The sequence below is a fragment of the Sycon ciliatum genome, chromosome 2 (genome assembly GCF_964019385.1).
Source record: "Sycon ciliatum chromosome 2, ocSycCili1.1, whole genome shotgun sequence".
NCBI classification, from domain to species: Eukaryota; Metazoa; Porifera; class Calcarea; order Leucosolenida; family Sycettidae; genus Sycon; species Sycon ciliatum.
Window position 1 is genome coordinate 8783258 of NC_088644.1, and position 12520 is coordinate 8795777.

The following is a 12520-nucleotide window of genomic DNA, read 5'->3' on the forward strand; positions in this document are numbered from 1 at the left end:
TGTACTCCTCCGAGGTGTGATTTTTGGCGTGCTGGGCCAAGCACAAGGAAGCCATCTGCAAAAAAACTGCAGAAAATGGTTGTTGTTTGATCCTTTGGTGTAATCTTTGTTTCTAGTCGAAGCTAGTTGCTGTTTGGAGCAGAAACGCTGAAATTGACTATTTTCTGCATGTACTTATACATGTACTCATGTACTCAGGCATGCAGTCTCACTCGTATTTTAGCTCTTTTTCTGGAATGGATGCTGCTCTGCGCCCCTTGGTGAACCTTTCCTGCGCTCGTGGAGCAGCTGAAAAGGACCACTGGTATGTCTGGTTCCTGGTTTGAAAGTGGAGAGTCGACTTTTGTGTCTTGAAAATGGAGTAGAGAGCGATAAAGGTACGTCTGTGGCTTATTTTTGAGTGCTCCTCATACATTTTTGATCGTGATAGAAATTCTCAGACCAAAGTCAGACCAAAGTCAGCGCGATGATGGCCGTACAGTTTTCTTGTGGATTTTTTAGTTGTTTCATCTCGTATCTATGTCAGTATCGTGATGGTGAAGTGGAGAGGGTGATTTTCTTCCTCTAGGCTTCGTTCGGCCGACTTTGCTTCGTCCTCGTTGAAAAGTGATCTTGAAAGAAAGGTCGATTCGCAAAATTATGTTGATTTTCAATGTACGTGGTGACATGTGATTGCTGGCTATGCTTTATTTCTATATCTCGTAATCCAGCGATGAACTGGTCTTGTAGAGCCTGATCGCGATAGTCGCAAAACTCACACTCCACTGCTGCTCGTTTCAGACGGTGAGAGTAGTCTACTACACATTCCCCATCAGATTGGACACACTGCCGGAACTGGTACAATGCAGTTGTTTTGTTCGCTCTGACGTTGTAATAATTTGTAAGTATATCTGACATTTCCTTGAAAGTCAGGCTCGATGGTTTATTCGGCAGACATAGAGACTTAAAGGTGGCGTACACATCCTTTGAGAGCATAGACACTAAGTATGCCGCGCGGCGTTTCGCTGCAGCTAACTTCTCATCTTTAGTAGCGCTGGAAGCCACGATGCCAATCTGATTGGCCAGTAAGAAAAACTCTAAACGTTCTAGATACTCTGCGAAATCGCCGCCATCGAACGGTTCCAAGCTTGACTTGGGCATGTTGTCTTGAACAACTAACTTGCTAGCACTACACTAACAGCAATTATACACTAAAATAAATAATCCATTTCATCTTCGTTGCCATTTGTTATGTATCCATGTTGATAAAGTCTCAGTCCGAACACAATGGACAAGCAGTAGATTTACAAAACGTTCATTATTACAAGGAAAGGGAAAATATTCATGACCCGCTCCACGCATGCTCCAGATATCCTACTAATAGACTAAGTCATAATATGTGTACTCTTGTGACGAATATGTAGTGACGTAACACAAACAGTATGGCTTATTGCTTTGCAAGGTATGCACTTTTATGATTTAGGCAATACAACAGACTGAAGGTGGCTGGGCTCGGAACGGAGATCAGGCGGGAGCTGGTTCCACAGAACTGTGCCGATGAACTGCATGGTCGCTCGACCCGCAGGACCGGGCCAAAATGGTACTCGAACAAGGTGATGTGCTGCTCCCCGAGTGCGGTCACTAGTAACTCTCACGAAGAAGCTGGTGAAGAGGGAGCTAGCTCGGAAGAACAGACAAGGACGGACAAAGATGAGGAGCTTAATGTTAAACATGTCCTCCAGGGTCTCTTGCTCACATCGCTTGTGACGTAAGCGAGACGATCTGCTCTCATTCATGATTTTTGTTTTCTCCTGATTAACGCCCCTATGATCACCCCATAGCCATACAATTATGCACATACACAATCAGTAGAATTCACTACACCTTGTTGTCCGGAACAGTCGCATACGACGGTGATGTCGTCTATAGCGACAATCCCTTGCGTAACTTGCGAAAACACCAGAGGATCCATTACAGGGTTTGGGTTGCACGTGAAGTTGAATACAAACTGCATAGGAATATAGAGGGACAGTAGTAATACTCAGGGAGAGTTGCAGCAGCACGATAGAGTGCTCAATGCACCCAGGTGGAGAGTCGTATACACATAAAGAGAACGAAACAAAGCGTTTCTGCAGTAACTCTGAGTGTCACTGTCTGAAGATGGCTGACCCGCGAGACTCAGAGGTTCGAGTTCTGGTGGTGACAGTCAATTTTTCTTCAGACCTTTTCCCCTTTGCATCAGTCCCTCAGACCAATGAATATTTTATGACTTGGGGCTCCCGGCGTGCTAGTTTGTAAAAAAACGAGGTGTTTGTCGCGCTGGAAACGGAGCGTCTCTGTAAAGTTTGTATCCCTGGTGATGTTTGTGCTTGGCGAGCACTATATAAGTGGTGCTCTTCAGACACAATCTTCCTCCCCCTTTGCATCATTCTACTCAAGCTCAACTGATGAGGGGTGAATTCCCCGAAACACTGTGTATTAAGCAGAGAGTGGTGCTTTCTTGCAGGTTTGCCGAGTGGAAGGTTCGATGGACTTCTTGTGTGCTCTGGATGGCAGTCGTGAGTCAGTCAAGTGAGAATTCAAGTCCGCAGGAATAGCACAAGCTCCCACCTAGGGAGCAATACACAATTACCGTCATTTCGCATCTGAAATAGCCAGGAAAGTAGCGGTGTTCAAATGAAGGGCAAAGACATAATTATGGCACATACATTGTACATGGCTTACAGTCATTGTTCAGCCATGTACTACATTACCCCTGCTGCGCAAAGGCCCAGCTTGCAAACTAACCTCAATTGGTGTCCCTGATGGGAAGTCTGCCTGTATGGTAGATTTTGTCCAATTCCGACCATGGCCTTGGTCTCCAGTAAAAAAATCAATAGTCCTAAACTGGGTGCCAACATGGAGTCCTCCAGCATAGATCCCATGAAGGTTGTAATAGTATGTCATGCTACATCTAACAGATGATTGTGGTGATGTTGGGCAGAGCTGTGGAGTGGTTGCAGTACCAGATGTATTATTGTTCACTCGGCACAGTAGTTGTTGGAAAGCAAGAAACTGACCTGTGCATCACAATCAGAAATACAAACAATAGTCAATATCTGGTCTGAAACTAGGACAGAGGCAGAAAATAGTACAAACAAAATTTATTATTGTATTATCTACATATGCATCTACGCAAGAAGCACCACTAGCCAATTATGACATGTGTCATAAGTCTTGAACGTTTTCATTCCCTTCTGTTCAAAGTACCTACGTACCGATTTTCGGCAGTGAAAGAAATAATTATGTAAAAATTACTTTTGCTTAGGGTAGGTAGAACGTCCTTCTTCACGCTAAACGCACGGGTCATCCCAAAGATGACATACAATTTGACACACGGATATGGATAAGACGAACAAACAATATTCCGCACCCCCTTCTCGACGCGCGGGGAGCCGGCACCAACCCATGGCAAACGTAATACCACGGGGCATCTCTTCGGTCCAAAAGTGATCGTCTTTTCCATGGTCGGGGTTTGGTTGACGAGCTTCACTAAAAATGTCTTAGGATAGCCATTCTCTGTCATTATCGATAAGAGTCGCTTTAATTCCTCGTTTAATTAAGGTAGCAGCCTGGTCATAAATTTCCATTCAGTTGACCATAACTTTGGTGTCTCTCAATGGATTTGAGTGAAAATTTCACCACACACTCCTGCCACTATGCTGGCCCTCTGGACATGATTTAAAAATTCCGGCATATTGCCACGGTGTGCGAGCGACCCAGGACCCAAACAAATGCATTTATAATTTTTTCACATTTTCTTGCTCATTCTGTCCGTGCGCGAGATCCAAACCTAAAAAAAGTCCAGAAGCAGTCATGGGTGTAGGGATAGGGCCCCTCAACGTGGCCCTGGAATCTGTCACAATGGCACGAGTGGGCGTTCTCTCACAGGCTCCCACAGACCCAAGTCAATTTTTGTATTTTTTTAGGTTTAGGGCGTGCTACGAGGTCGTACCTTTGATACAACATCCAGTGCTGGGACCTCCACAGCAAGCCATTTCCACAGCGCTGCAAACCGAATCCAGTATACCAGCAAAAATCGGCAAATACTACCACTCACGTTCCACTACTGCCTAGTACTGAATCCTACCTGACTTCCTGACACGACTCAAACTTGCCAAAGTCACTAAATCAACATCAACTACAATATTCAAGCCACATATCTGCAACGTCACGAGGTTGCTGGCAAAAGTCCTTCGCCCGCCGCCGTGCAGCCCAATACATGGCTAAAAAACGTGATTTTTGGACTTCTGCATTCTTCTGCACACTTTCGCGTGTTTCCATGATACGACAAGTTGCGCACGGTCTGCTCAGACTCAAATACAGTGCTGCCAAAAAATGACAGCGTGCAACAAAAAAATCTTTCCTTGCAAGTGCACATTTTCCGCCATAACTCTCGAACGGCTGGTCAGATCGAGACAAAATTTTCAGAGATTTTGCAGCTATTCAAGCTCTTTCAACTGATGTAGCACTCGATATGAATTATTAACAAATTCGATTTTTCAGGGATTTTACGACCAGGCTGCCCCTTAAAGGGGAAGTATACCCTAAAATCAAATTTTCACCAGTTGTAGTCTTTTGGGTGCTGAGTCGAATGGTCTTGGTCCGAGGAAGCTGAGACACTCCCTTCCTCCTTTATTCCCAATCGAACTCGCGCACTTTTTTTATTTTATTATTATTATTATATTTGAGGATTTCCCAAAGACGTAGTCTAAATTAAAGGGAGTTCCATTATAATGGGAGGCTGTAGGGTTGAGATAGCAGACAGTGGAGGGCTAATGATTCGTAATGAACAGCCTAGCAAGAGAAATACAATTATGCTGAATGTTCCAGAATAGTCACTTTACTAGTCCTTTACTCAATGATACCTATAGCCTCGGGGTATGCCTTGAAATACGAAATGTACCGAAACAGAAACACAAAAATTAATAAGAATAAGCGCAACGCTCAAAGAAGGAGGACAGAGGCATGTCAGTGAGGGGTGGCATTGTGTTTGGTGTCAGAGAAGTGCGTGCAAATGTGACTGTGAAACAGGGACTGCGAGGCTGTGGCTCTCAGGTCTGCGGGCAAGGCATTCCAGACAGTACCGGTGCGGAAGAGAAATGACCTCCCGGCGTGTTTCCCAACCCGTGGCAGAGTGAATGCGAGTTGGCGGCGGCGACTACGCGTGGGGCAGTATCCCGCTGCTTCAAAAAGTTCTGGTTGGGTGGTGACCAAATGGAAGAATTCCATAAGGCAGGCGATCTTCCTGCGCCAGGATAGACTTGGCCACCCCAGCTGTTTAAACAATGATGACTTGGGCTCGTCTGATGGGCAAGGGCATCTCTCAAGCCGCATGACTGTGCGAGCTACTCTGGCTTGCAGCCGTTCAAGGGTGAGCCGCTGTGCAGCAGAGAGGGAGGACTCCCATACTGGGGCGGCGTATTCTGCTGTGGGGCGGACATACGTAAGGTACAGCTTCCTGACGATGTCTCCTGTTAAACGGTCAGCCATATGGCACAGAAGAACGCAGCGCTGTCTAAACTTGCTTATTGTCTGTTCAATATGCTCCTGGAAGCTAAGTGTTTCACTCAACAACACTCCCAGGTGACGGTGACTGGTTGACGGCTGGATACCGCGGATGGTCTCTGCAGCTCCTTCCTCAGCGAATGAGATAACAACGGTTTTCGATGGGTTGAAGGTTCCGCCTACTCGGTCGGCCCAGGCAAATGTGTCCTGCAGGGCAGTCTCCATTGGGCTGGTACCTTTGGTTCGTGCTTGGCCGACGGCGGTGTCATCCGCGAACAGGTAAACATCAGCGTGCTGGTTGCGTTTCGAGGCACTGGGTAGACTGTTGATATGTACCAGGAAAAGCAATGGCCCGAGGTGGGAACCCTGGGGTACTCCAGACTTGACGGGACGTGGGGAGGACAGATGGTGTTGGACGCGGACGCTGAATGTACGCGTATCGAGGTAGTTCTTAAACCAACTCGTAGCCGGAGCATCGCAGATAGTCCCGAGTTGCTGGAGAAGCACGCCATGCGGCACTTTATCGAAGGCCTTTGCAAAATCGAGAAATGCAGCATCGTAAGGGATGCGTTTATCCATGGTCGAGGCGATCTTAGTAGTGAGCTGTATCAGCTGGTCAACTGTGGAGCGATCACGGACAAAGCCGAACTGTTCCGGGACAATGATGTTGTTGACCTCGAGATAGTGACCGAATTTGGTGGCGACAATCTTGTCTAGTGCTTTCGCAATAGCTGGGAGTAGGGTTATAGGGCGGTAGTTGGAGGGATCACACGGGTTACCTTTATTTTTAAATATGGGGATTACTGTTCCCAGTTTCCAGGCACTAGGAAACTCACCTAAGGTGAGGCTAGCGTTAAACAGGTTGGTAACAGAGGACGTTATACATGGTGCGATCTCTCGGAGGATCCTGTTCGAGATGTTCCCGCCTGTTGCCTTATGCTGCGGGAGCCTTCGGAACACCCGGTACACTGAGGATTCGGCCAAGACTGGCAGAGAGAACAATTCATTCGGACAGTCATCGGCTGGTGCTGGTATTGGACCTGTACCGTGAGCAGGAGTGCACTGGCGCTCAAATACCTTCGCGAGTATTTCTGCTTTCTCTGGTTCGCTCTGTGCCGTGTAGCCTTCACACGTTAGGTCAGGAACTTTATCTTTCTTACAGGAGATGTTGGCAAGTGTCTTGGCTTTCTTCCACCAAAGGTGGGCATCTTGCTCATCGTGAATAGTCTCACTGAGGCGCTTGAAGTACAGGGTCTTGGCATTTCTTAAATGGTTCTGATATGCATTCCTCTGGGCCTTGTAGGTTAACCAGTATGCTACTGTTTGGTGGCGCTTGGCGGCACGGAAAAGGCGCTGCATCTGGCGATGAAGGTGATGCAGATGCGGGGTGAACCAAGGCTTGGTTTGCTGTCTTCGAGATGAAACTCGTCTGTACGCTAAGCAGCTGGCAATGGCTTGTGTGATGCATGACTCCCATGCCCACCACGCACTCTCGACACTTCCACCGAAACTGGGTGACTGCGCCCTACTAGATCGGGATTTGTATGCAAAATGTCACTAAAAGCGCCATTTCGTTCTTATAAAAGCACGGATGACCGCCATTGGCCCATATGTTGTAGTCTTTTGGACGCTGAGTCGACTGGTTTTGGTCCGAAAAGGCTGCGATGCAGCGTTCCTCCTTTATTCCCAATCGAACATGGTTGAAGAAGCGGTCACGTGCTCCTGCGTACACCAGTCAGCTGGTCACCGTGCCTGCAGGGTACAACTTACTAGCCTGTTTGACCTTTTTTGGGTGCAGTCCTGTCACTCGAGTTCAACTCGAGTTGAACCTTGGTGTGAAAGTTGTCGCCTGCTGGCGTGGTGACCAGGTGATTTGGGCACCCAGGAGCACGTGACCGCTTGTTCAACCATGTTCGATTGGGAATAAAACAGGAACGCTGCATCGCAGCCTTTTCGGACCAAAACCAGTCGACTCAGCGTCCAAAAGACTACAACATATGGGCCAATCGCGGTCATCCGTGCTTTTATAAGAACGAAATGGCGCTTTTAGTGACATTTTGCATACAAATCCCCATCTAGTAGGGGGCAGTCACCCAGTTTCGGTGGAAGTGCGCGAGTTCGATTGGGATTCAAGTAGGAAGGGAGCGTCGCAGCTTCCTCGGACCAAGACCATTCGACTCAGCACCCAGAAGACTACAACTGGTGAAAATTTGATTTTAGGGTATACTTCCCCTTTAACAGTGGAGGGGAACATATCCGATGGGCATGGTAAACAAGAGCAAGAACATCGGCAATAAAGTAACATTTGTTGGGCAGTGCTAGTTGTCGTTAGTGGTATTCTGATACGGTTTTCTCTGTTTGTCACGTGGTAGGTAGGTCTCTGTTACATCTTGCCATGTTGGAAGCTTTGTACATACGTAAGTTAGCCCCTGAGCTTTGTGTTCAGAAGGGGAATGTGTTGTCTTTGCAGGTGTTTGGCATTGTTCGTCGTGAAGGTGTGAAATAGATCCCTTGATCTCTTGACGTTTCCCTCTTTTTTCCTTTTTCTTATCACTACGTGTTTGTCACCTAGTGGTTTTGCATGTTGGTTTTGACTCTTTTAAAACATTTTTTTCCTTTGTTTCACTTCTACACAAAATTGCAGTGATGTATCTCTGAACTTCTTTTCCTTATAGTTGTCGTCTCCTATTCTATTTCCATCAATCCCTGTAGTATTTTGAGAAGGGAACGAAAACGTTCAATACTCATGACACAGCCATGTCCTAATTGGCTGGTGGTGCTTAGTAGTAAGCAACGAGCGGGTTCTGGCGCAGGGGGCGCCCGGGTCCCAAAAAAGGGGTATTATTGAAAAATGGGGTACTAATCCGGAAGACAATCGGTCAGCGCATTGTAGCCGTGGGTATGGGGGTGTTGCCGTACTTGTCCGTTCGGACTCCTTTCCGTACGTCTCCCCTCGTGCCGACCTTCAACGCCCTGGCTGCGAGTCTGTGTGGCTTGAACTTGGCTCCCCCTCTACTCAATCTCAGAATCCCATCTTACTATGCTGCATGTATCGACCACCCTCACAGAGCACAATGCAATTGTCGTACTTTTGTGACATGTTTGTTGAGGCATTACAGTCAGTCTGTTTAGATTCTTATGATCTGTTAGTGACTGGCGATTTCAACGCCCACAACTCAAGCTGGTGTCCCACCGATTCTACCTCGAAGGCTGGTGATCTCCTTAGCACAGTATTTTCTGCTCTTGGGCTCCACCAGATGGTTGACTTCCCCACTCATTCCTCGCCTAATGGCTCTGTTTCGTGTCTGGACTTGGTGATCACCAACCGACCACGCCTCGTGCGCTCAATTGATCAAGCACCTCCCTTGGGTATGTCTGACCATATACAGATTGTTTGCACTTTATGTTACGCCCCTATTTCGAACTACTTCCCCAACTCTTCCACTGGTCCTCCCTCTTCACTGTATCGCTTCAAACAAGTGCCTTCGCACCTTTGGCAATTAATCAACGCTGATTTAGCTGGCTACAACTGGTCCTCTCTGAACTCGTACACTGATGTTAATGACGCACTTCATCACTTTGATTGTGAGCTCCAGTCCGCCTTCCGTCGTCACCTCACCTCATTCGGAGCCACCCACACTGTGACATCTCCACGACCCCGCATGCAATTTCCACCATGGGTTACTGCTGAGCTCAGGTCTGCTGTAAAACGCAAGCGTGATCTATATAGTGTGTACAAAAAATATCCGACAGCAGTAAATCATGCAGCTTATAACCGACAAAGGAATGCTGTAAAGCACCTGTCTCGGCAAGCACATCGTCAATATATACGCTCCATCCAAGCATCACTAACGTCGCCGAATCGACCTACACTCTTTCAGTTTGTGCGAGCACAGCGGCACATTTCCGGCCGTGTCATGCCCCAAACGATGATAGCATCCGACGGTACGGTCGCCACGTCCCCCAAGAGCATAGCTGATGTTCTGAACACTCAGTTCACCTCATTTGGGCTACCTGATGATCCTTCGTGGCGCATTCCCCCTTTGTCCCAGTCACCTTTCATATCTGTTCCATTCCGTACAATCACTGTCACTACGTTTCAAGTTCGGAAATATCTGAAGCGCCTGAAATGTGGAAAGTCTCCCGGCTCAGATGGGATCCCGAATGAAGTGCTGCAGTCTCTTGCACCATCAATAGCCTATCCTCTCGCCATTATTTTTAATATGTCATTTCGAACTGGTACATTCCCACAGCCTCACAGGATTGGAAATCCGCCATCGTGACACCGCTTTACAAGAATAAAGGCTCCCGTGCTTGCCCGGCAAACTACCGCCCCATCTCTCTGCTGCGCACAGTTTCCAAACTTTGTGAGCGTATTGTATTCGATTCCCTCTACCTGCACATCGCTCCGGCTCTCTCACCAGCTCAGTCGGGATTCTGCCGTGGTGACTCAACTCAATACCAGGTGACTCGACTTGTCCAAGACATAGCGACAAAGAGGAACTGTGGGGAGCATGTGGGAATGGTGTTTTTCGACTTGGCTAAGGCATTCGACACCGTTTGGCATCGTGGCTTACTTGCCAAGTTGGAGGTCACCTTCCGGGTGGAGGATGCTGCCTTGCGTTGGATATCCTCGTATCTGTCTGCTCGTTCTCAGGCTGTTCGCTTGTCTTATTTCTTGTCTGATCCCCTCCCTGTAACGTCTGGAGTGCCCCAAGGTTCCATTCTGGGTCCTTTGTTATTCTTGCTTTACGTTAATGACCTACCTTCAGTTGTCCCCGATGTTAGTTTGTATGCGGATGACACTGGCCTTATCTGTTCTGATTCCTCCCCTGCACAATTACTCCTTACCATGCAGCATCGCATCAACAGCACTGTCATGTGGATGCAAACGTGGAAACTCCAGCCCAATTTAGACAAGACAGAAGCCATGTATATTTCTTCATCCCCTCCTGATCAACCATTATACTTCCCTGACTCGACTATAGACGGGTTGCCAAAGTCGCCTCCGGGGATCCGTTCCCGAGGTGGCTCTGGAGAACACTGATGTTTGAATCGATTTTTCGGGGCAGAGCGACAGGTTGTTTTTCCTTTTTACCTTTAGACGTGTGTTTCCTTCCCTTTGGTACAGTTATTTGTAGCAACCGGGGATGGGTCAGAATGATCACTGTTGTGCTGTGGGTTGCTCGACAAGGAGAGTGAAAGGAAAGAAGATCAAATTTCATTTTCTCCCTCGTAAGCCGACAGTGCGAGCCATTTGGCTCACAAGAATCAATAGAAAAGATCTGGTGCCATCCAAGGACACTTGCTTGTGCTACAAGCATTTCCACAACGGGGAGAAATCCAAGGAACAACCATATCCGGTATATTTCTCTCACAAGTCGTATCCTTTGTGTAGGAAAGCTCCAGAAAAGAGACTGTTGAGAAAATGTCCGAAGTCTAAGCCCAAAAAAGCCAATGCCAATGCCAAGAAACCAAGCAGCAGGTCGAAGTTAGTGCAGTTGATGGCCAGGAACACCTTGTGTTTTCTATCCTTCGTCTGGCTTGCCCAACAAAATGCACTGACTACAGCATCATCATCCGCTTCAGACAATGATATTGTCACAGCATGAACAAAACCCTCCTTTGCAAACTTCTGCCCTCTCTTGAACGTTCTACCACTACCAAAAATTCTCTTTATAGTTCCAATCGTCAAACCTTTGAAAGGTTTCAGAAAGTCAAACGGCAGATCCATGCGACTACCCACACTACACTACTAGTAGAAGTCGGCAGCAACAAACAACTACCAATACACTAAAAGGAAGGAAACACAAGTCATGTCACAAGCAAAACAAAACACACAAACACATCAATCCATGTGTCTCTTTGCCCCGAAAAATCGATTCCGAGCTCGGTGGTCTCCAGGGCCATCTCGGGTACGGATCTCCGTAGGCGACTTTGGCAACCTGTCTATGCCTATCCGTGTTGTTACTCAGCACAAACATCTAGGTGTGATGTTTGACTGCAAACTCTCTTGGGCTGCACATGTCAACTGTGTATGCAAGCGAACCAGTTCAGCATTAGGGGTACTACAACCACATTGCACTCATTTGCCCATCCAGTGTAAACTATAATTTTATCAGTGCTATATTCTCCCTATATTCGACTATTGCGATACCGCTTGGTGTGGCCTTTCTGACACAACTCTGAACCAATTAGAAGTCCACCATAGATTTATACTTAAAATTCTTTACAACAAGGATCGATGTTTTCCTTCGGATGCCCTTTATCGACTTGCACACACTTCTCCTCTCTCCGTTCGTCATAAGCACCATCTCTGTACACTGGTTCATAAAATATTTCTTCATAAAATCCCTTCACACATGATGAAGTACAATTGGTTTTCGACAAGCTCAACCCGTAACGCGCTCATCCTGCCTCTAGTTAAGTCAGCCCAGTATCTAAAGTCCCCTTTGTTTTCCGGCTACTCTCATTGGTTATCATTACCATACGGTCTGAAAACTTGTTCTTCTATTGGTCAGTTTAAAGATCTACTATCACAACTGAACTAGACGCAATAATTATCATCGAAGAACATTCTCGAATACCTGGGTGATGCACGAATTTTGATAGTGCTCACTTCCGTTAATCTTTTTTCTTTGTAATTTTCCATTCATTTTCTGCTCTAATTCATATTTGCTTTATTTTCCTAGCTTACTATTGCCGTGGCTGGCTCAACGCCCTTGTCTCAGGGGATTCTGTCCTTGCATTAGCTATGCTTGTCACATGCTATGAGATGGTGTCTAATAATAATAGTACCCCATTTTTGCGGTATAAATTATTTTTGGCCCGGTTTTTTTGCGGATAAAAATATGTGCCAGGGGTGCCCCTACCTCAAAAAAGGGGTATTATTGAAAATATGTATTGGGGTGTTATGCTCTACCCTAAACAATAAGGTAATATGGTGTCATGATTTGGAATTCCGCATGTATCATTAATTTTGATTTTTAGGGGT

At 46.7% G+C, this 12520-nt stretch overlaps 1 protein-coding gene across 2 annotated transcripts in view; it reads right to left on the reverse strand.

Moving 5' to 3' along the window:
* Positions 1-12520, reverse strand: part of LOC135808540 (uncharacterized) — a 249824-nt gene that overhangs the window by 26890 nt on the left and 210414 nt on the right. The window contains exons 6-7 of one of the 2 annotated variants that reach the window (XM_065321744.1): positions 2767-3038; positions 1864-1987 (exon numbers count right to left, since the gene is read on the reverse strand). The exons of the other annotated variant lie outside the window; for it this stretch is intronic. Of the exons in view, the coding sequence (XP_065177816.1) occupies positions 1864-1987; positions 2767-3038 (396 nt within the window). The remainder of the gene's footprint in view (positions 1-1863; positions 1988-2766; positions 3039-12520) is intronic. 2 annotated transcript variants of the gene reach the window in all.